This window comes from Schistocerca cancellata, chromosome 5 (assembly GCF_023864275.1).
Source record: "Schistocerca cancellata isolate TAMUIC-IGC-003103 chromosome 5, iqSchCanc2.1, whole genome shotgun sequence".
In the NCBI taxonomy this organism is placed as follows: domain Eukaryota; kingdom Metazoa; phylum Arthropoda; class Insecta; order Orthoptera; family Acrididae; genus Schistocerca; species Schistocerca cancellata.
In genome coordinates this window covers 100,580,666-100,605,395 of record NC_064630.1, presented here as the reverse complement: position 1 = coordinate 100,605,395, position 24,730 = coordinate 100,580,666, and the positions used below count along the sequence as shown (strand labels likewise).

Below are 24,730 nucleotides of genomic sequence, written 5' to 3'. Positions count from 1 at the left end.
TCTGAGTTGCATATCGCCCACGTTTCACCTGTACACAAACATCTTCAAAAAACACTTCATAACCCTTCAATTTATATTAGATACTAGCTGAGAATCCAGCGTTGCCCGGATATGTATTTATTGCAGTCTCCTATTAGTCCATGCCCTCCACCCCCTCTCTCTGTCCATCTCCTCCCACCCCTTTCCAACTATATCTTCTCCTAGCACCTCTACTACTTTTTCTTTCCTCTGTTCATCACCTCCCCCTCCTCTCTCTGCCTTATCTCTGCCCGTCTGTTCCTCCACCCAGTCTCTGCCCATTTTTCCTCTTTCCTTTCACTGTCCGTCTCTTCTTCTCTCCTCTCTCTGTCCTTTTCCCCATACCCTACTCACTCTCTCTGCATCTCCTCTTCCCTTCTCTCTCCACATTATCATCCGAACCCCAACGGGAGGCTGCTGGATCTTATCCTCACAGTATTTCTTTCCATGTCGTAAAAAATATATATATGCCAAATTTGACTGAAGTCGTTCCAGGGGTTTAGGATGAGTTTTTACCCGTGGCTTAGCCCGCGTGCGCACATATAAGATATATTTCACATATATTTAACTTACTTCACACCCGTTTGAAAATATAGTTCACATGTATGTTAGCGATTTTTGCTCTGCTGTTTCATTTCCACACAGTTCAATGTTTATTGCGTCGTATCTCCTGAGCTATGTGTCGTACAATGATATAATGTTGCAGTTACATCCAGTGGCATATGTGGCTACTGTCTGCGAAATGTGTTGTGAACAGAGTTAGTAGTAAAGAACTAATAAATGAAAACGTCATGCTTGATGCGGCACTTTTACTGCTAGAACAGCGAAAATGTAGTAAGCGATAAACTTTTTTTCTTTTCATAGTTTTTTGGGGGTTTCATAGAGGTTTGAAATTATGTGAAAAGTTTGTTACAAGTCACTATGTGTTCTCGTTCTCAAATACTAGATGAGTATTCACCCGTTGTGGGCTACACTGTTTTTTCACCCCTACCCCATCCTCGTTCCGTTGATAGGTAGGTAGTCCTTATCCTCACAGAGATTCTTTCCAGACAATAACTGATATGTGTATTAAGTTCCGTTGAAATCGGTCGAATGGTTTCGAAGGAGATCGAACATACATACACCCATACGCCTATTTATAAACATCCGCCTTTATGATATCTGTGGATTAATAAATTCCAGAAAGGCTTTTCTTGCTATTGCCAGTTTGCGTTTTAAATCTTCCTTACTTCGGCGATCATCAGTTATTTTGCTACCCAAATAACAAAATTCATATGCCACTTCTTGTGCCTCGTTTCCTAATCTAATTCTCTCATCATCGCCTAAGTTAGTTCGACTTCACTGCATTACCCTTGTTTTTCTTTTATTGATGTTCGTCTTAAATCTCTTTTCACAACAGTATCCATTATTTTATGCTGCTCTTCCATGCCCTCAGCCGCCTCTGACAGAATTACAGTGTTATCACCTGCAGTAAATTGCTGCTTTCAGACTTCAATTCATATTGTGCTATTCGTAGCAAGGCATTCTACGAGTCGTATATCTGATGATAGTGCACTGAACATTGAAACCAGTCGTGTATTAATAAAAATACTTCGCCATCGAGAACGAAACTTTTTATAATACTAATAGTTCGGTGATAACTGCAGTGAAAACGACCCAATTCAAATTAACTTTTTGATTTTAATACGTTTTTATGTGTCAAATGAGGGTGACAAATGCAACCACCAAAACGTTCATCTGTCGGTGCTGGGGAGTGAGGGAACGTGGGGTGTGAGGAAATGAGAACAGCACGACACGTTTGTACGCTAGCAGATTTTTATTGTAGGAAGAGCAGACTTGGTTCTCACAGGTTGTACTTGATGAGGGCGGCCAGAAGACCCTGGAAGCCTGCGTTGTAGTCGAGTGCGACCTCGTTCTTCTGGGAGTCCTGGCGGGTGTCGACGTAGTCGTCGTTGGCGCCGGGACCACCCACCAGTGCGCCGTTCAGCACGTGCGCGTTCGGCTGGGCGCCGTTGAACGTGTTCCAGTCGCACGTGGCCGGCGGGTCGGGGCACGAGCTGCAGACAGGTTACTCCAGTGGGTAAACTCATTTCTAGTCACTATAGCCAATAAAAAGAGAAGAAATTGAAAACAATGTATTATATGCGGACAATGCAATTGTCTCACAGCTCCTGGCTTTCTTTCTTTAAAGCAGAAATCACTGATGGTACTGATTCGCCATAGTCGATATTATTGTGTCGAGAAATTAGCGAGTGTATTGGTATTTAAAACAAGTGTAGATTTCTTCAATCTCAGTTGCATACTTTTAATTACATGACATGTTTCGATCTCTGTGGATCATCTTCAGGTATAAGTAATCTGATATGAGTTTCTGACGCTCACAAGACGGGTTGCTGACGCAACTACTTAGATCTGAAGATGATCCAGAGAGATCGAGACATGTCATGTGATCAAAAATATGCAACTAAGACTGAAGAATAAATGACAACTGTTTTAGGTACTGATTCAGCCGTTGCATTGCATCTCTTTGGACTAATAGCTAACTACACGCATTAGATTCTCGTTAAAGTAGAATCTCTGTTCCTTCAGGTACTTGGTCAACTCCCCCTCCCCCTCAGAAGATAAAGGTAGCTTGTTGTTCAATGTATGCTGCGTGCACGACGATCAAGAGGTTCTAATTTTTTCCACGTGGAGTTAAATCAGCAGGCGGCGCACTCTTTCTCAACAAAATTTCCACAACGGATGTGTATGGGAGAGTGTCGTGTACAGTACTAAGTGAAAAGCTGAACTCATGGATCAAGTTGGGATTTGTCAGCAGTTCGTGTTTCACATACCAGCCAGCAACGTTCATCTGCTACGATCACTGTTACCGATACACAGAGACGATTATGCAAGATATAACCTCTTGATTGTATTCGTCAGCAGTTAAAAGACAAGCATTGCCCACTTCTTAGAGAGATTTTACTCTTTAGCCCTTCTCACCGTTCTGCCAGTTGGTATCTGCAGGTAAACTAGGGCGTGTACAATGCATCTGACAACTCATTATGTGACACTCTTAGTACGGGACCATTTGAATATACCTGGATGTAACAGTTACAGTATATTGTATTGCAATATACTAATGTACGTGCACTTCAATTGTTGTCCATAATGTTCACGACATAAGTGAACTATTTGGCCAGCAATGAAACCGATCATTTTTATTGTCTCATCATAGTAGGTGTGATCACTTCTAACAGTGCATCATATCTACATCGCACTGATTTAATAGATTATCGACAAGTTGTCGACTGTGATGGTCTCGTAGTGAAACTCGTGACTGGTAAATGAGAAGATCCTAGTTGAACAATGGGAATTTTTCACTCTGCCTTTAACCTAACTTTCACCTCTCAATGATGTGAAGATTCACCAGAAATGTCTCGAGGTTCGCTTTCCACGTTAAACTGTAGGTCCTCTTTCCCCAGTAGGACTACTAGGGCTGGTTAGGGATACGGAAGTCTCCGAAGTGGCGTCCGGCTGAAAGACTTACAACAGGGCTTTGAACCACACGAAATTATCGTTACTATTATTTACAAGTTCCGCTTGTACGTTTAGCCATTTCTGATAAAGAAGAACGTACAGTTCTGGAATTGCACTGAATCAGCCAAATGAGTCCCAGATATGTTCAACTGGGTTCAAGCAAGAGAAAAACGATGCCTATTCCTTCTGTAAAATTGAGTGAGCCTTTAATTGTACCAGCATGAGGTAGAACGAAATGTGTAAGGATGGTAGCCCCCATATTTTGAGACTCCAGTGCCGGCAGACTGAGATAATAGTCTGTGGTGTCGTTTTCTTTGATTAATCTGGCTGTACGTTAGTTACATTAACAGTAGAAAAGAGCAGCTTATGGCTGTAGGTTTCTCCTGTTTTCGGACATATTCAGTTAATTCGAAACTATTCGGCTACGACCATGCAGCAAATCGACTATCTGTAACACTGAAACCAAAGTGAGAATGGTAGTGTATAGGGCTGTAGGTTTATACCGTGGATTTCAAGTCTGTCAACTCCGAACCCCCCTCCACCCCCCCCCTCCCCATTTTTGAAGAAGAACTGTGTGGGAACGTAAAGTTTCAGGAAACAGCCGAGCCATTATGTTCAGCGAATGCAGTCGTCATTTATTTTCGACATTCATATCTGTGTACGCACTAGTGCAGCGACATGTTACTCCCCTGAAGTAGTTAACAAGTGTTTCACGAGCGTCGACTGCATGAAACCATACTTGCTCTTTGCGTTCACGCAATTGAGAAACTGTAAAAGAGCAAAACTTCATTTGTATCCGTTACAAACGAGAAGCGTTCGACACAGTTTGTCATTGCCGCTTAGTAAACATTCCGTGCCTCTGGAATATCAAACCAGTTCTGCGGCTGGACAAAAATTTCTTACTTTACATCACTCAGCATTTCGTTTTCCACGGAAATACACTGCCAGAACAGAAAACGGTGTCAGTGTAACAGGACTGTGAATGTACACCACGTGTATAAATTATTTTGTGCATAACATGGCTCGCTCTTTGAGGAAGTGGAAGAGCTCCAGATCATCAGCGTCTTGAACAAAAACTTCCTGCTAATTCCAACGAAAACGAAGCAGTATTATGGGCGTAAATAAGCCAAAACAGCGGATATAGTTTAATTATGTCATAATTATTCACGCAGTAGAACAACAACCATCATATATCTACGTTTATCCTCCTGGAATGATTGAAGGTGGAAGATGTTGGGTTGGTTGGGTTGTTTTGGGGAAGAGACCAAACTGCGAGGTCATCGGTCTCATCGGATTAGGGAAGGACGGGGAAGCGATTTAGGGAAATCATGGAAAACCTAAATCAGGATGGCCTGACGCGGGATTTAACTGTCGTCCTCCCGAATGCGAGTCCAGTGTGCTAACCACTGCGCAACCTCGCTCGGTGAAGGTGGACGAGCACGTAAGTCTAGACGTGAGGAATGTAGATGACGGATTCGTACAAGGAATCGTGAAGTTAGCGTAATTCACTTTCAAAACGCTCTTATGGCTAATTCTTGAGTGCCGTTCGGAGCTATCGGTCCTTTACCAAGTTGAACTAACAGAAGGGCTGTGGGAATCGTCATGGATTTGCGTAACTAATGTATGAGCTTAGCAAAAATGTTCACGTAATCATAGCGGTGAAGCTACAAGAAAGACTTTGTCTATTAAACAAAGATGCACATACGGACATTTGGTGACTAAATCTGGCAAATACATTTGCTTACTGACCATTTGAGAGGTCTGGTTTCGTACTGAGCACCAATCACTTCTTCTATGAATCATCTGCTGGCGGTATAGAAAGGGAGAAAACCTTACGGTGGCTAACAGTGCGAAGATGTAAGCAGATGTGTTGATGTAAGAAGTCCTGTATACTTCTACAGACGTTCCTTGATCTAAAGAGTGTTTACAACTGAGTTTCTTTCTCAGCCGTTGACACTGAAAACTGATGTCGACTTACCTGGAGCGGTGATGCGGGCTGCGTGGGTAGTTGCTGTCGATGCCGCACACGTAGCTGAAGCCGGTATCTCCCAGGGCGTAGCCCATCTGCTCCTTCACCATACTGCGGTACGCTGTTGGGTTGATTCCAAGGTCGGACGCCTGCAGCAGAGGAACAAATTCACCATGCGCTCTACGTACCGCTATTACATTGCTCTCAGTACACACACCTCAATAGACGGATGAGCGAACGGTTATGACTAGTTTCCACCAAGAGACTGATTGCCGCCTGGTGGCACTGAGGTAAGTGACGCGTTAAGGAAAGTACACAGTCCAGTCACATTAATTTGACCACTACCTCTGTCCTAGGTCAACGTGCTATAACCACAGACGGCATGTGGCAACACTCGCAGTGGATGGTATATAAAGCGTGTCAGAGGTGTGTCGAAAAGAGTGCAGTCGTCGTCGTGGTGTTATCTGCTGTCAAAAAGGGCGTGATCATTGACTTTCGCCCAAAGGGCAGCGTTTCCGAAACGGCTAAGTTTGTAAGCTGTTTGCGTTCCGAACCGGCAGCATAGGTCACCGATGACAGAGGTACGGCTGTGGGGATGTTCATGGGCAAACAGATGTGCAGCTGTTGAACAACTGACCGCCCAGGTGAACCAAGAAGCTACTAGCACTGTCTCTCCAACAACTGTTCACCGAACATTGCTTCGCATGGGCCACCGCTACAGACACCTGGTTTATACACCCATATTAACTGCGGTTCTTCGTCGATGAAGGTTGGAATCTTCATACCAGAACCTAGGTTGGACATCTGCTGAGTGGCGACAGGTGGAATTTCCAGATGAGTCACTTTTTATGCTCTGTCAGACAGATGGCCGTTGATGAGTACGGACTTGGAACAATCGTCGGAAAGGTCCACGTCAAAGGAGGGAATGTTATTGTCTGGGGAAAGTTTCTGTGCTATTCCGTAGGTGATCTCGTCATTCTGGGGGCCTAATAGATCAGCTCGAGTATCTGTATCTATCTTTTGGGACCATGTCCACCCGTATATGCAGTTTCTTTTGTTCTCGATATGATCGCAAATAACAGAACGACAATGCAACGTGTCCCACAATTCGCAATGTACATGAGTGGTTTGGAGTTTACCGTAATCTCCTGGTCCAAAAGTCCCCGGATTTAAACCCAGTTGACAGTCAGTGGGGCCATCTTGATCGTATTGTACGCGCCATGGATCGCCAATCGAGAAACATAGGGCAGCTGACCATGGCACTAGAGTCTGTTTGTTTCCAAATTCATGTAGGATACATTTCACAACCTCACTGACTGTCTGCCTTCACGTGCGAACTGCAGAAGGCGGTTGTTCACGCTTTTGAAGGTGGCCACATGAATGTGACTGAACAGTATATATAAGCGGAACAGAGACGGTGAGCAGTCATTCTGCGGACATTACGTGTTGCGAGTGGGGAAACCCACAGATATAAATGACTTGAACACAGGGCAGATTGTTACGGACGGCGACGAAACGAGCTTCTCGGAAACAGCGAAGCTGTTCAGCTGTTCACTTGTTTCTGTCGTGAGCATCTATGGAAGATGGCTGAGGACCGTGGAATCAACGGGCAGGCGGCAAGGTGTTGAACGCTCACGCCTCACCACCGAAAGTGGATCTCGGCAGCTAGCCTGCTCTGTACAGCAGGACAGCGGCGAACTATAGCGAAGCATAATGTTAGTGCAGGAAAAATTCTTTCGGAACACACGGCCTCGTTGTGGAACTTGGAACTCCGCAACAGACGACGCCTAAGTGTGCTGATCCAATGACATCGTCATTTACGATTGCAGTGGGTGGAGTATCGCCAAAATTCGATTTTGGATCACTGGAAACGTGTCGCTTTGTCGTCTGAATGACATGTATTGTTACAACAGCTCGATAATCGTGACTGGATGTACCGTCATCCAGATGTACGGCTGCTCGAAATAAGCAACTTGTCACGGACACAGCCACAATGACAGCCGTGGACTACGTGAACATTATTGCGGACCATCCCTTCGTTCTTGATGTCTTCCCCGACTTTTATGTCATCTTCCAGCAGGATAAGTGCCCATGTCACCAGGTCGAGGCGTTCTAGTTGGTTTGGGGATCACGTGTAGTGAAGCCACGTTGCTATCTTTGTCAGAAAATTCGTCTGTTCTGAAACCGATGAAGCACATCTGGGACGCTATCGGAGGGCAACTCCGCGCCCACAAACCACCTTCCTGTAATATACTAGAACTGTATGACCTGTGCGTAGTCACGTCGTGCCAGACAACTCCGGAAACCTACCAAGGACTTGTAGAGACCTTGCTATTCAGAATCGTTGCTGTGTTGTTTCCCGAGATGGTCGAAAACGCTATTAAGGAGATGGTCGTAATGTTCCGGCTTATCAGTCTATATTGGCACTATTTTAAAAGCTCTAGCAAACTTAACATCGCTAACAAAAAGTTCATAACCTCGCAGTTTGAGGCGTAAGTATGCGTCGCGGAAGGGAGCGGAGCTGTTGGGAACCACGTGCGGAGTGTAGATAACTGTGTGTTACTTACAAACAATACTGACGTGAGGGAATGGACAACTTGGGTGACTACTTACAACCGTGCATCATGACACCCGTAGAGGAAAGTGTTGAATTTCACATGTAGTCATAGTGTTTAGATTTATCGGTGGTGGCAGGCCAGGTCTGTGACAAATTAATATCAACATCGTGTCAGAATGACGATCCTGACTGGCCGAGACCTCCGGCGGTTCTCAGCAGTTGTATTTAAAAATTTCTTGCCTTGAGAAACATAAATTGCCATAGGGAGTCTGCAGTTGTCCTTCTTGTCCTATTTTGTATTCTGCAAAAAGATCACATGGATATTCACACAAGAAACTCTTCCCCATTTACGTCCACGAAATTTTCCGATTACACTGGGCGAAAATAACAACACAGGGCTGTGAAGGACTTGGAACGTGTTATGTGATCAGATGAATCAGTGTTCTACCATTATGCGAATGATGCGCACCGTTGTGTTCCTCTAGGATCTCAGGAAGCCTTCCGGGACGGCTACGTTCAAGAGAGATGCAGCAGGGACAGTGGCGTCTTTTTGTTGCTATAAAAACATGAAACTGGTTCCTGTGGACCAAGCCACCATGGCGTTTGTGGGTCCAGTGTGACATTGTTTCAGTTTATGTCTTCCCAACCTGAGAACACATGATTCACAAGACTGAAGTCTCTGGTTCTGCGGTACTTACCATCATGCAGATGAACATAGCGTCGGACATGATCCTCAGGGAACCCCACTCTCCCAGGAAGATGAGACCCTTGGGTGTCCTCTGCTGGTTGTTCATCAAATTGTCGCAAATGTTCTGCACAGTCGTCTTGTACGTCTGGTCACTCGTGAACCGCGCAAGCATAACCTGTACAGAAAATAGTTACATTTAAAAAGAAGCCCTACGAACAAAGCATAAATGACACCAGTTTTTCTTAAATTAGTGCAAAATGTTTTACACTTGCATGATGCAGCAATTTGTTACTCGAGCATCACGTGTACAGCATTTCATTCTTTTTAAAAAAAAATTAAATAGCTCATTTTCGCTCCTGTCCATAAATGCATCATCTGTAGACAGACTTTCTTCTTTACCGAATGACGTATCGAAGTGATTAAGACATTGGATACAATTTCCGCAGGAGAGGTCAGTGAGACCCCTGTCTGTTCGTCTGGACCTCGGTATTTTTCATTTTGCCCTATTCAGTGACAGCAATTAACCTCATCATTTCCGCAATTTTGGTCCACAATATAAGCCAAACTGAGATAAGTATGAGGAAATTTCGCTGAACCTTAGCTTTGTAACAGGAGTCTAAAAATAACTGTATGTAAATAATAAAACAAATAAATAAAAATTCCGATTGCGATGCTTATTTTAGTAAGCCCACAGCCTATACTCTTCTCCAGGCAAGTTTTATCTTACAGAGCACTGCTCCGTCTGTAACGACCACAATGTTGCGACAACATTAAGTTCTAGCCTGCATTTTTCAGTCTTATGGTTTTATAACTGGAGCATACCTGTAGCAGTGGTAAATTATAGACCGTTTTTCGCTCTATGGACGTCACACAGTAGGAAAACAGGAAAATTACATTTTAACATGGCGTTAAATTGATGATCATTCTATCTGAAATCAGGAAGACGTGCTGAAGGGGATCTGTCGTGTGATTCCCAAGATAGTGAAGAAGGCACCGTCAAGGAAGAGAGTGAGCCATTCTACTCATTTTTATTCAGGATGAGTAGGATTCGATCCCTGCTCTGCACAGTGGGAAATCCGCAAAGAGAGACAGATACTCACTACGCACAATGTGCTTGGCGGTTTACAAAAGGACTCGTTTTACCTGCACGTGCAAAATCTAGAGTGGTGGGGCAGTGCACAATAGCAAGAGGCAGTGTATCAGTATGACACACCAGTCAAAGTCGTCATTCGTCTGTAGCGTGTGCACTGAGCAGGGCGTGCATGGGACATTTAGCATGGATTTTGTTGTTAGCGCGTATCCAGTATCTGTTGTTTTCTCACTGTAATGTTCATTACTCATGACATAAAGGAAGCGCAACAAGTATTACATGAATAACTGAGAGTGGTAAAGTGCCGCGTAAGTAAATATTGCCGTCCGGGATGGTCGAGCGGTTCTAGGCGCTAAGTCTGGAACTGCGCAACCGCTACGGTCGCAGGTTCGAATCCTGCTTCGGGCATGGATGTGTGTGATGTCCTTAGGTTAGTTAGGTTTAAGTAGTGCTAAGTTCTAGGGGACTGATGACCTCAGCAGTCAAGTCCAGTAGTGCTCAGAGCCATTTTTTTGAAGTAAATATTGTCAGAGACTCTAAAGAAGGAACAATATGCCCAGGCGGAGAACACATCACAGTTGCCAGTTGACAGATGAAAAGACAGTTGGAGAGTCAAGACAATTGTGAGCAGACAGTCCAAATAGATGACCGTCGTTTTTACGAATCAGTTGTTTTAAAAGCAATAATTGCAACAGTCCTTGTCTTGAACAGCAGTATTAAATTTATCTGTTACAAGCAAAACGTATTAAGTCGGCTACCAATGTTAGAAATACTTGAGGATCAGGATTAACACTTTTCTGCTGTTGTTTTTGCATGTCACCTGACCAAAAGGTATTTTATAAAAAATATTTAGGTTGGTACAACTGAAAGGGAAGTTGCCCTGTCGGAACCACAAAGGGAGTTTTATTGGAGTTTTGTTGAGAAAGAGATTAGGCGTACTTTACGGCTTCGGTTATGACTTTTGTGACGGACTTCAATCTGCTACGGACATCAACTAGACAGACCTTTATAGCAAATTATGATGACATTTCCGCTCGAGATTCCTGTCATAGTCTTAGATGGGCGAACTGAAGCCTTCTCTTGCTAGGGATGGAAGAAGTTTCATAGTTTCGTGCGAGATATGTGACGCATCGATTCATTGGAGCCCACTGAGAAGGTACTGCAAGTCACTGTACATGTGTTTCCAATGTCGACATGATTAGTCGCTGTCGGCTGCAGTAGACTCGCTTCTAGCAAAGTAAACCTCAACAGTATCATAGGCGAGGTCTTTACCGTCGCTCCACTGGACTTCTCGTCCCAGCCGTATCCGCTCCTGTACTGGAGACCTCCTTCATTGTAGAGCTCGATGGCACGGTTGAGGTAGCTCTCGGAGGCCGTGGCGCGGTACAGCCACACCGCTGCCCAGGGCAGCTCGTCGGCGTATCCATTGGAGCTGGAAAAAGAGAAATGGTTCAGCATATTATCCAGTGTCGTGCTGATGTGAAGCATGTGCTCTGGGTACCATATGGACGTCATCATGGCGAAAAGGTGAACATGGATGCCTCACAAGCTGCAAGACGCATTACCCATGTTAGTTACGCTTCAGTAAAATGTAGAAGCGTGCGTTTTAGTTCGAAGTTTCACAGTATCGCCTTTGAAATTGTGGACATGCTTTCGTTTTGCAGCTATGAGACGACGAGCAACAGAGACGTATAGTGTGAGTACTTGTACTACAGCTGCTGCTGCCACTAATAGTGATAACAGTAATAATAATAATAATAATGGCAATAATAACAATAAAGATAGTGACAGATATAAAAAGACTTTATATTGTACAAAATAGATGTTTCTGATATAGCAAGTTGTGGGCAAAGGAAATTTAGAGACAGCTCCAGTTAAGAATATTAGGAAATGCGGAAGGTCTGTTTGGAAAGAAGGATGTACAAGGGTAACGAGTGCTAACGGGCACAGTGGTAATCATTATTGATACTTAAGCAGATATGTCATTAATTGTCTTCTAAAGCTGGAGATATTATTTAGTTCCCAAATGTATTGCGGGAGGTTATTCCAGAGTCGGGTCCCTGCTAATGAGAAGCACCTCGAGAAAGTGGCTGAACGTTGGACAGAAAGGATTTTGCTCCGATGGGAACAGGTGTTTCTGCCCTGTTGTTCAGACTAGAGTGTTAAGGTTGAGGAGTGAGACGCGGGACAGTATACGTTGATAGGACAGTAGAGAAGACAGAGGGCATGGAAATCCCTGCGCTTGTCTGCACGCAGCCAGGATAGCGGTGCATATGACGGTGAAATATGATCACTGAGTCGAACGTCATAGGTATACCGAACCCAGGCATTCGTAACCAGTTCCAGGCACCGTGAGATTTCCTGAGAAAGTTCTTGCAGGATAACATTGCCGTAACCAATAACTGGAAGCATACGTGCTTGTAGAAGTTTCTTTTTGAGGTCGAGAGGGAAGATCTTCCTTTATTTTTGTAGGGCACGGAGAGAAGCTGATGCCTTCTTGTATATTGCAGCTACGTGCGGAGTACAATTTAGATTTTTATCTGTTATTACTCCTAGACTCTTTCTGAAGGAGAGAAGTTGATATTTGTCCCATTTACTGGTAAGGGGGGCAGGGATTACCGATATTTCAGGATAATGAGCCTAGAATGACCAACCAGTACAGCATGGGTTTTGGACGGGTTGATCTTTAACCCTGTATTCCGCACTCATTTTGATAGTGCACATAGGTCGTCACTAGATTCTCGATAGCTGTCTTTAGGTTTATTGGTTTTGCATTTTGGCATAGATCATCAGGGCACGTGTGGTATTTGCTTTAAGACAAAACTGATGACACATCTTGACTTACAATAAATAGCGTGTTATAGGGTTACGAGACGAGAGTTTTTTGCGTCCTTTCATCGCCCACTAACTAGCCCCTTCTGACAAGACAGAGTGCTTTGGAGGTGTGCCTGAACATATAACGTTACTGTGGGTGTCATCAATAGAGAGGATTTAGTTGATATACCGATAAGATCGAGCTGACACAGCAGGTATTATCTTGGTACAGTTATTAACCTATTTGGGATAAATGCTCATATTCAGGAAGAGTGGACTTCAGACCCCCGTCTGGACATTCTGATTTTCTGCAGCGTTGTGGACAGTCGGTAGAGAAAAGAGTGTGTGTTTACCTTAATCATACGTACGTTATAACTCACATGTAAGTGAACTTATAAGGAAAGAAATGAGGACCCACTCTTCAGAATGGGCGGGGAAGAAATATTTGGAAAATTCTAGCCCTATGTATAAGAAGTGACAGGATGACAGATCATATTTTAAGATATCATAAATTAACTTCCATGGTTTTGGAGGGAGTCGCAGAGAGCAAATATATAGTGGGAGGCAGAGATTAGAATATACACAGCAAATATTTTAGGATATTGGCGGTAAATGCTACTTTAATGTGAAGTATATATTACAAGAGAGGAAACTGTGGTGTGTCACACCCAACCAGCAGAAGACTGATTTTCCAGTAGAAAAAGGATACGTAGGTATATAATGTCTGCACATTGTTAACGTACTACCAAATTTGTTGAATTCCAACTCACGCCATCAAAAAGCCCAACATCTTACTCCAAACGAGCCGATTATTTAGATAAAGGGTCAATTTATAGTTCAGTGTTGTACTGGGGACTCCCTAGTATAGTTAGTTTATAACACCTTTCTAATGGTTCAGATGGCTCTGAGCACTATGGGCCTTAACATCTGAGGTCATTAGCCCCCTAGAACTTAGAACTATTTAAACCTAACTAACCTAAGGACATCACACACATCCATGCCCGAGGCAGGATTCGAACCTGCGACCGTAGCAGTCGCGCGGTTCCAGACTGAAGTGCTTAGAACCACTCGGCCACTCCGGCCGGCTTATAACAATTTTGTCAGCCAAGTTTCTTGAGCCTTATATCCACCAGACCTGAGCGATATTTCTTATTTGGAAATGACTGCAGTTCACTCAGATTCGGTCCCAAACTCAGTCAAGGGATATTTTGTAATGGGGGGCACAAAGAAACACAAAAAATAAATTACAGAAGGCAAGTAACTTAAAGTAGATATTTCTATAAATAAGTGCATGTGAGATTACACCATGGATGACCAGAAATGGGCAACTCAAGTTCATCTGGAGCCGGCTGCAGAGTAGGTGGTCGATGGATGACCAGAAATAGGCAACTTCAAGATCATCTGGGTTCGGCAACGGAGTCGGTACTCCATGGTTGTCCCTCTCCATAGCGGCAGTTCCAACGGCAGAGAGTAAGCGATTGGGAGCACGCCACGCCGTCCACTTTCCTAGTCTCTGTCTGCAGCTATGCTCCGCAAGCTTCCTTATGATGTGTGGCGGAGGTTACTTTGTGTACCACTGTCACTTCCTGTCTTTCCTATCCCAGCCACGAACGGTTCGCGAGAAGAACTATTGTCGGTAAGCCTCCTTTTAATGAGGACCAGGAGGGGACTTTTCAAATTGTCAGGGGCGATGAGGATCTTCTAAAACTTCTGCTTTCCACATTGTCATTCTCGTTTTGGATCAAGTCGTTCGCAAGATGGTGCTGCTTTTCGTGAAACTTTTCCTGGACCTAGATCTCTGTACACATCGATTGGTGCACAATCATGTAATAGATGGCTAGGTTTGGTGACAAGGTGTACCCTTTCCGTGCTGGCAGCGACCTCAAGATGTATGTCTGGGAGATCGATAGCTACCAGATGATAAAAAATTTTCAGATGTGTGTGAAATCTTATTGGACTTAACTGCTAAGGTCATCAGTCCCTAATCTTACACACTACTTAACCTAAATTATCGTAAGGACAAACACAGACACCCATGCCCGAGGGAGGACTCGAACCTCCGCCGGGACCAGCCGCACAGTGCATGACTGCAGAGCCCTAGACAGCTCGGCTAATCCCGCGCGGCACCAGATGATATATGTATATGTTGGTTGGTGGAGTAGGCTGCGGACAGCCAATAATAAGACTGCAGGTATCACTCAGTGCTGACAAGCGTGGGCTGACCTGTCTAGATTGGGCATACATATTCGGTCACGAAATGCTCTTAAATTTCACGAGTGATGGCCCCATGTACCGCCGATCATTTTCCTTTCTAAAAGGGGGCCCTCAACTCACTGCAGTTTTGAGACCTTGGCTTCGGAAGCAGGTTGCGGACAAGAGGGAACGTCGCTTGTGCTTTATTGGACGAATATCCTTGCAGATACGTAGTATCTGGTAAAGTGCGTTAAATGAGCGCAACGGGCACAGTGCGGAACCTACCCATAGAAACTGGCGGCGGCGGGAACGCTGTTCGAGTAAACGCCACGGTAGTTGTCTGCGAAGTCGAAGAGCGCCTTGGCGTGCGACAGCAGTGTGTTGGCGTAGTTGTCGTCCACCCCCTTGAAGACCAGCGAGGCGGCAGCGAAGGCGGCAGCTGTCTCAGCGGCTACGTCAGAACCTGCAGGAAGTGGGGCAACCGTGACGCCAGTGGGTCGGCGAGAGCTTTGCACAGTGGACAAAATAGTTTGAACATCCATATGATAAGTTGTAAATAAACACTTTTTAATTGCAACCGGGTAAGCAATAGACAGTGTGTATGTGCTTCTGAATGGATCGAACACGAGACATCGGTTCCGAAATGAGCGTAATCTAAATGACAGTAATACATCTCTCGACCTTCTTAAGTTACAGTCAATAAATAATCAATATTAGCTGTGCAGATCATTTTAAGACTTCCAGTGCCCACACCTTATTTTACTGTAAAGACACTGAATAATATACTACTGGCCATTAAAACTGCTACACCACGAAGACTACGAGCTACAGACGCGAAATTTAACTGACAGGAAGAAGATGCTGTGATATGCAAATGATTAGCTTTTCGCAGCATTCACACAAGGTTGGCGCCGGTGGCGACAGCTACAACGTGCTGACATGAGGAAAGTTTCCAACCGATTTCTCATATACAAACAGCAGTTGACCGGCGTTTCCTGGTGAAACGTTGTTGTGATGCCTCGTGTAAGGAGGAGAAAGGCGTACCATCACGTTTACGACTTTGATAAAGGTCGGATTGTAGCCTATCGCGATTGCGGTTTATCGTATCGCGACATTGGTGCTCGCGTTGGTCGAGATCCAATGACTGTTAGTAGAATATGGAATCGGTGGGTTCAGAAATGTAATACGGAACGCCGTGCTGGATCCCAACGGCCTCGTATCACTAGCAGTCGAGATGACAGGCATCTTTTCCGCATGGCTGTAACGGATCGTGCAGCCACGTCTCGATCCCTGAGTCAACAGATGGGGACGTTTGCAAGACAACAACCATCTGCACGAACAGTTCGTCGACGTTTGCAGCAGCATGGACTATGGCTCAGGGACCATGGCTGCGGTTATCCTTGACACTGCATCACAGACAGGAGCACCTGCAATGGTGTACTCAACGACGAACCTGGGTGCACGAATGGCAAAACGCCAATTTTTCGGATGAATCCAGGTTCTGTTTACAGCATCATGATGGTCGCATCAGTGTTTGGCGTCATCGCAGTGATCGCACATTGGAAGCGTGTATTCGTCATCGCCATACTGGCGTGTCACCCGGCGTGACGGTAAGGGGTGCCATTGGTTACACGTCTCGGTCACCTCTTGTTCGCATTGACGGCTCTTTAAACAGTGGACGTTACTTTTCAGATGTGTTACGACCCGTGGCTCTACCCTTCATTCGATCCCTACGAGAACCTACATTTCAGAAGGATAATGCACGATCGCATGTTGCAGGTCTTGTACGGGCCTTTCTCGAGACAGAAAATGTTCGACTGCTGCCCTCGCCAGCACTTTCTCCAGATCTCTCACCAATTGAAAACGTCTGGTCAACGGTGGGCGAGCAACTGACTCGTTACAATACGCCAGTCACTACTCTTGATGAACTGTGCCTACGTGTTGAACCTGTATGGGCAGCTGTACCTGTACACGCACATCCAAGCTCTGTTAATGCCCAGGCGTATCAAGGCCGTTATTACGGCCAGAGGTGGTTGTTCCGGGTACTGATTTCTCAGGATCTATGCACCCAAATCACATGTCAGTTCTAGTATAAAATATTTGTCCATTGAATACCCGTTTATCATCTGCATTTCTTCTTGATGTAGCAATTTTAATGGCCAGTAGTGTATGCCTTTAAACGAACATTTTTTATCAGTGTTAGCAACTGGAAGAGTTGGAGTTACGAGTATGTATTCAGGGTCGCAAAATTGCTGTAAATATAATAAAATGTGCTACATAAACTAGAATTTTTAATTTGTAAATAAAAACAACAGCCTAGCCAGAAAAATGAAAAAGAAACCTGCTCTAGGGACGTCACATTTGCTTTCTTCATGCTTTTCCCATTGTTCTATTGATATCCCATTTACGCACGACCTACTCACACTTTACAACTCGTCACCTCTATTCACTGCGCTACTGTGAACACACAATCCGTGCCTATATTTTTTACTTGCACGTTCTTAAGGTTCTTAACCGTTGATCTGTCACTGTCTTAGATTTCATTACAACAAATCATCACACAATACCGACGCGGTTTTGAGAGATCGAAAATATTTGAAACGCATATTCCCATAGGAAATTCATTATAATGTAAAACCCGTCAAATAAACATTCCAACCAAAACAATGAATTCGATACGACCGCGAAAGTCGTTAGACATCCCAAATGGTCGAAATTAGTCACGTACACAATACAGACGCCTCACGGAACGCTATCACAGCGGAGAGCCTAACGTGTCTCACACAAGGAAACCTATATCGATTGATGTGAAGAAAGAGTGACATCTAATTAATACCTAGAAACCTAAGTACGTATTGTTTGAGGTAAAACGTCAGAGATAGCATTAATAGTGGAGCTAGGTTGATAAAATACTTCCCCAATTTCCCCCGTACCGAAATTTTCTTCTCCAGAAATTTCCCCAAGGTTTCCGTTTCCCCAAAAGTTCGCCCAGAATTTTTTTCCCCAAAATTACGAAAAAAGGCTAATATGGAGCCGCTGTGTTGGACGATAACGGAGTTAGCCAACAAGAATGATTTAAAAATGGCAAAATGATCGAGCATTTCTGTTGCTAACTGAATGACCCGGATTGCGTCGACTGTTTTCATTCGGCTGCTCCCCTAGACTGGTTTCACTTGAATGAATATAGGAGCAAATCAACTGATAAGTAAAATTACAACACAAAGGGTGGACTGCTTCCAACAAACGACTAAAGTGACTGTTGTCATCCGGTTGCTCCCATCACTAAAAATGCATTCATGAATTTGTACAAGAATTTACGGTTGCAGTAGGTGGAATTCTCAGGATTGAAAAAGGTGCGTGTTAGGAAGCTATTCCACAGGAAAGCTTGTTGGATCACTTTTTGCGATATGGCCGGTCGTTTATGGATGACTGACGTCTCATGAAACTACGCTGGAAGACTGTAACGCTAGAAATCATTTCAAAGAGGAATGAAAAGAAAAGGAACTTCAGCGTGCAGCTGTTGGGCGTTGGATTAGAGAGGACTGCCTATACGTACCTGGTGCACTGGTGGTGATCTTGTACGAGGGCCTGTCCATAGTCATGTCCTCGGGGCGACCCCAGTAGTTGTGGTCGGCTGTGCCGTCGCCCACCTGGACGTAGAGCTCGTTGTCGGAGATGTGCGCCTTGATGAGGTAGTCCATGCCCCAGCGGATGCAGTTGCGTGCCTCGTCCATAACGCCGGCGCTCGTGTAGCCGTCGCCCCAGTCCAGGATACCCCAAGCAAGCGTCGTCATGGCGAACGCCATAGGGAAGCCGAACTTGACGTGGTCGCCAGCTGCGCAAAAGTAGACGGCCTCATTGTTTAGCACGTCCTCAAGTCTCGCTCAGGTACGAGATAAGTAAAAGCCTAGACTCACACTTGTTAATTTTATTCACGGGCAATCGGTTTCAGTTACTTAACCATCATTAGTCCATTAACATGCTGCCAACGTGGAGGGAATGTCGATTAGTACTTAGGTAGGTAAACATCGCTTTTTCTTTTCAAACATGTAACTTTATCGACAAATGGTTATTATGCGCAAGAAAAATTTCAATAAAATGCGTGTCTTAAATAATTTAAATAAAAAATATAACAATAAAAAACTTCTTGAGCGGTAAAATTATACGTTGTCAAACTTAAATTTGTTCTTGTTAAGTTTGTTGTTCTCTTCTCTGTCTTACTTCTGTCCCCTAATTAGATTCTCCTATTCTGAGACTGTCAAATGATATTTCAAGCAAGTTGCCAAATAATCTTTTTGTGTTACGAATCCTTTTGGTTTTCCTAGATCATTTCCACGTGGCTAATGAAGTTGGTAAAGTTATCACATCCTCTTACGTTAATTATGTAACTGGCATAATCTCCCAGTAACCACAGTACAATGTTATTTTTTGTGATGGGATGCAGTTTGGATGCGGGCCGAAGTAGGATGTTTGTCGCGTAGTTGGTTTCGGAGCTCCTTGTTAGCAGGGCGAGTCTATTCCTGATCCATCTCCAGTTGCATAAATGACCACAGCAAGTGAAACGCTGAAGAAGAGAATCAAGTAACCCATATGAGTGCTACTAACTCCGTTTCTATGGAGCTTTTCGCTAGTTGCAGTGTTAACGATTGTGTGTCACGTGGTTGTAACGTCAGATATTAAGTATTTTAATGGTATGTTCGTCCACGCAGTCTCCTGGTCGGTGGCCAGTTGCCTATACATTGTTAAGTTTTTCGTCCTTCTTCCATTCACACAGGAAATCTCTTGTTGTGAGGTGGATCCTCTTTAGAAGACTAGCATCTATGTAGCTGGCTGGAGGTAGAATTCTCTACTATGTTTTAACTTGTAGTTAATTTTGCTTGCTTAGATGGCAGAAAGCGTACTAGCTGGGCGCACGGTTTGAAAAAGCTTTGTCTTGATATTGCCTGGACTTCTAGCAGTGTTGTTATTCTCTTGAGGAACAACTCTGTTGCTTCTCTGCTAGTGTGGAAAACTTCAAGCCCACCAGATTCCCTCGATTTGGCTAGCGTATCATAAGACAGCTTGAATATGCTTTCCTTCCATATGCATCTGCCAGGTAGTCGCATTATCCTGGTGCCCTGGATTTTTGAATCGAAACGAACTGCTCCCATAGACCATGAGCTGCTGACCTCTTATCTGATGGTATGGTATGGTATGGTATTGGTGTCACAGCAAGCTTGTGGAAGCTGTATGCCGTCCCGTTAGGACGCGAACATTTCAAGCTTACACTGTGTCGTCAAAAGTCGTGGGAAGGGACTGTGACACTAGTCAGTTGTTGGCACTGAAGCGTACCCTTGTATTTGTCTCGTTACAGCCGCAGTAGAAATGGGTTCCTGACGACCCACATTCAAATCTACGCGAGCGCCTAGAATAGCTCTGCACAGGCATGTGACGTTCGTTCGTCAAACACTTGCGATCGTCCTGTCTGGCGTGTGGAAAGTTGTTCTCTCTGATAGTGAAGATTCGTCCAAGGCGCTGTTGGACTCAGAAACACAAATTCTTGTGTTATCCTCTACTTGCTATGCCCCATGGGTCTCGCACGGATTATCATCTCAAGTTCAAAGTCGGCTAACTTGCTCTACACCGAGAAGTACGCAACATCTAACCACAACGTTCGGGCGTCGTACAAAATGGGATAATCTACTTACCTCTGACTTCTCAGTTTGTTAATATCTGTGTTTTAATCAAACGATGTTGATATGCTGCTTGTGTAATGTTCACTTTACTTCTTGTAATGATGCACGACATTACCATTTCTGTATCCCACTTTCTAAATTTCTGATTCTGGCTGACCAGCAGGAAACTGGCTTACCCCACCTAGGGGCATGGGAAGGGAACGGACCCTCTCTCCCTCTAACGTGAGGTCATATGTCCCCTCCTCCTAGCACTGTACTGAGTACGCTCTTGCTCCATTGCTCCATAGTCTATTGGTTTGAAAAGACTGAACTGTATTGCGAATTATAAAGTCCGCTACGCAGGAGAATCTCTGTCTCCCCTACTTCATCAAAATAAATGCTATAAAACTGTCCTACAAAGTCAAAATAACGATTAAGATTTAAGGCTGTTCTCAGCTTTGGGGGCTACGGTAGCCTGACGTGTGCGTGTGCTCAGCAATCTCTCTGTAGTTACCATCGTAGTATCCTCCAGTGAGGTCCTCTCCGTTCTGGCCCTTGTCGTTGAGCGCAGAGTCTCCCCTCCAGTAGAGGGAGCTGTCCATGCCCGACAGCTTGCCGGACCGCTGCGCCTGGTAGAACAGCAGCGACTTCTGCAGCGCGTCCTTGTAGTCATAGGCTGTAACACCGGAAAAAAGCGTCTCCGTTAGTCAACTGTCCACTGAGACTGATGCTGGGGATCGCAAATCAACTCCAGGCAGACAGCTTGCACACACCATGTTACACTGTTTCACGGAGAAAAACATTCCAAATACGGGTTCTAATTTTCGAATCAAATAACATCCAATTGTAATCAGAAAGAGCTTGCTTAGTGCCGTCATCACCTTCCGTTTCACGTACACAGTCATGATAAAATCTTGGTGGATAATGGAAACGCTTGAGATTCGGTTTTATAGTGCAATGCGAAAAACGAAGTGGCCTGACAAGAAGCGCAGGGTTCTCAACAGAATAGACGATGAGGGGAGGAATGTATGGAGAATGGCTAGCAAAAGGGATAGGAAAATCAGAAACGTGTTAAGAAATAAAACTTCCATTGTACTAAAGGGCAAAACTTGTTGAGGAAGTCAAAGTTAAATGCAAGGTAATGAAGAGGAGTTAAAACAGGCGATTCGTAGGAAATAGATTAGGAAATAAGATACACAACATTACTGGAGAGATCTGTCATTTAAACGGCAAAATAGCTGATGGTGGCTGAAACAGGACATAAAATGCAGTCTGGCAACAGCAAGTGAAAAAGGGAAATATTTTACATCTAATTTAAAGTTCTAGGAAGACACAAAGGAATTACAGACATTTGCTTCGACTGGGCATTGATATAAATCAATGGGGAAGGTTGAAAGTTTGTGCCGGACTGGGATTCGACCCCCGGTCTCCTGCTTAGTAGGCGGAAGCGCTGACCACAACGCCAGGCGGACACAGTGGTCATCGCAAGTGCACGTACTGCCGTAGCACGATTCCCGTCAGACCCAAATTCTCAGACTATCCACCCACTGTTGATGTAGTGCCCCTTGTCCATTATCCTCATTACTCGCAGCATTTCGCCGATTCCCGTAACAGTTCGAAAAAAGTTTTTGTCTCGGGCGTACATTTGTATGGAAGTGACTCGTAGACGACAAGGAACGAACAGAAATGTGGTGATGCATAAGAAAGTTGAAAATCAGTTCGAATAATAATTAAGAGGTAGTCAGTGGATCAGGAGAGCAATAATTGTATGGCACCATTAAAAGAAAAAATCGGTTGATAGGACAGACCCTGAAGCATAAACGAATAGTGACTTGGGCTGTGGAGGAAAGAGTGGTTGGTAAAAAGTGTAGAGGTAGACCAAAGCATGACTTCAGCAGTAGGTTCACGTGGATGCAGGTTGTATTAGCTGTACCTAGATGAAGGGACTCTCACAGGATATACTAACGTGCAAAGCGAGAGGTCGCAAACGATAACAAGAGATGGTGGTCTTGGGTAACACATAAGGGTTGGATTAACAAGACGTCGTCTGAAATTGATCCAGTAGCGGAAACAATATCCCACAATGTGTTGCCACGTTATGGCTGGAAATAAATACTTATTTTTATTGATGCGGATAACTCTCGCTGTACAGGAACAGCTTAAGCTAACAGCAACTCTCGAAGTAATGGTAGCCAATCTCAATGCGTGAATTTCAACATAATCCATTGACTGAGCTGAATTCTGGGTTTAAAAGTAATTGAAGTCATTGTCTACAAACGATGTTTATGGTAGATGTATAAGTTCTGGTCCACAAGCACTCTCAGGCTGTCTTCTTCAAATTGCTCAGAGGAAAATAGAGATGAGAACCCATACTGCAAAGGAGGCGACAGCCGAGCCTCAGTAATAGACAGCAGAGCTCACAGTTCCTAGAAATGCACCTACCTTGGCTCGAGGCCAAGAGGCCGAGTAGAAAGAACACGCCGTACCGCGCCATCGTGCACAGCTGGCGTTCGGATACGCCTCCGGCTTATATAGGCGCGAAACGAGTTATTTTTGCGGTTGATTACACAAGTGTTATTTGCGACGATGGTGGCCAAGATACGAATCGCACTTGCCTCTATTGAGAGTTTTCCTCGATAAAGGAGCAGCACGAGTAAACAAGGTGGCAGGAGAAAGAGCAGCTGATTAGAGGGCTCGTCTGGGTGTGTCGTAGCTTTTCGAGTGGGAAACGTAATTACCCGGCATTCAGGCCGTACCATGGGAATTGCACGATAACAGAGCTAAGTGATTTGTGCCAACAGCTTCTCGAAGCTTTTCACGTGGCCCAAGCATGGCCACGAGCGTCCACAGAAATTTATGCAAAAGGTGGCTAGTCTCTAAAATTTCCAGTTTTAATACCAGAAAACTGAGCAATTTTTGTTGAGTATTAACGAAAATAACCAACAAAACTGCCTCTGATTATCACACCCGGAAGAGAAGAAAGAGGAAATAAACGTTGAAGACGTTTATTAAGTTTAGCAACCTTTTCTTACTTACACAATTCCACATTTTATGATCTTAATGCATTTATTACAACATTTTCATCCCTTTCATTGTTTTTGATGTTGACTGACATAATTGAGGATTAATATAAAGTTTTCTGAAAGCTTCGTTTTAGTGTGACAAGGCAAATGTGGAAAACCTCCCAAAACATTCGTAAATTCCCCAGCACAAACTACTCTTAATGGCCTCGGATTGATGCAAGATGATCTTTGTCCCTTTTTTTTATCATCAGTCTTCTGACTGGTTTGATGCGGCCCACCACGAATACTTCTCCTACGACAACGTCCACATCTCAAAGTAGCACTTGCAACCTACGCCGTCAATTATTTGCCGGATGTATTCCAATTTCTGTCTTCCTCTACAGTTTTCACCCTCTACAGCTCCGTCTAGTACCATGGACGTTATTCCTTGAAGACTTAAACAGATGTGCTACCATCCTATCCCTCCGTCTTTTCAGTGTTTTCCACATATTCCTTTACTAGACAATTCTGCAGAGAACTTCCTCATTCTTTACCTTATCAGTCCATCTAGTTTTCAACATTCGCCTGTGTCACCACATCTCAGATACTTCTGTTCTCTTCTTTCCCGGTTTTCCCACAGTCTGTGTTTCACTACCATACAATACTGTGCTCCGAACGTAGATTCTCAGAAATTCCTTCCTCAGACTAGCGCCTATGTTTAATACTACTAGACTTCTCTTGGCCTGGAATGCCCCCTTTGTAACTGCTAGTCTGCTTTTGATGTCCTCTTTGCTCCGCCCGTCATTGGTTATTTTGCTCCCTAGGTAGCAGAATTCTTTAACTTCATCTACTTCGTGTTCGCTTATTCTGATGTTAAGTTTCTCGTTGTTCTCATTTCTGCTACTTCTCATAACTTTCGCCCTTCTTCGATTTACTCTCAATCCGTATCCTGTACTCATTAGACTGTTTATTCCATTCATCAGATCCTGTAATTCTTGTTCACTTGCACTGAGGATAACAATGTCATCAGCAAATATTATCATTAATATCCTTTCACCCTGAATTTTAATTCCATTCTTGAACCTCTCTATTATTTTCGTCATTGCTTCTTCGACGTACAGATTGAACAGTAGGGACGAAAGACTGCGTCTCGATTCGAACACTTCGTTCTTGGTCTCCCACTCTTATTTTTCCCTCTTTGCTCTTGTGAATATTGTCCCGTAACT

The 24,730-nt window shown here is 44.2% G+C and overlaps 1 protein-coding gene across 1 annotated transcript; it reads right to left on the bottom strand.

Moving 5' to 3' along the window:
- Positions 1-1,815: 1,815 nt before the first annotated feature.
- On the bottom strand, positions 1,816-23,081 carry LOC126187339 (endoglucanase E-4-like). The gene is made up of 8 exons (XM_049928361.1): positions 22,945-23,081; positions 21,017-21,178; positions 18,405-18,683; positions 15,134-15,311; positions 11,114-11,273; positions 8,762-8,926; positions 5,516-5,655; positions 1,816-2,075 (listed from the first exon to the last, which is right to left on the bottom strand). The coding sequence occupies exons 1-8, from the start codon at positions 22,994-22,996 to the stop codon at positions 1,862-1,864; spliced, it is 1,350 nt and encodes a 449-aa protein (XP_049784318.1). The 5' UTR covers positions 22,997-23,081; the 3' UTR covers positions 1,816-1,861.
- Between the last annotated feature and the right edge of the window lie 1,649 nt (positions 23,082-24,730).

What these genes read in the sequence shown, in the direction of transcription:
- LOC126187339 (XM_049928361.1), bottom strand. Translation starts at nt 22,996, where the DNA reads ATGGCGCGGTACGGCGTGTTCTTTCTACTCGGCCTCTTGGCCTCGAGC. An exon ending in CACTGGAGGATACTACGATG is followed by an intron (nt 18,684 to 21,016) that starts GTAACTACAGAG and finishes ACTTTTGCGCAG; the next exon opens with CTGGCGACCACGTCAAGTTC. An exon ending in GATCACCACCAGTGCACCAG is followed by an intron (nt 15,312 to 18,404) that starts GTACGTATAGGC and finishes CACTTCCTGCAG; the next exon opens with GTTCTGACGTAGCCGCTGAG.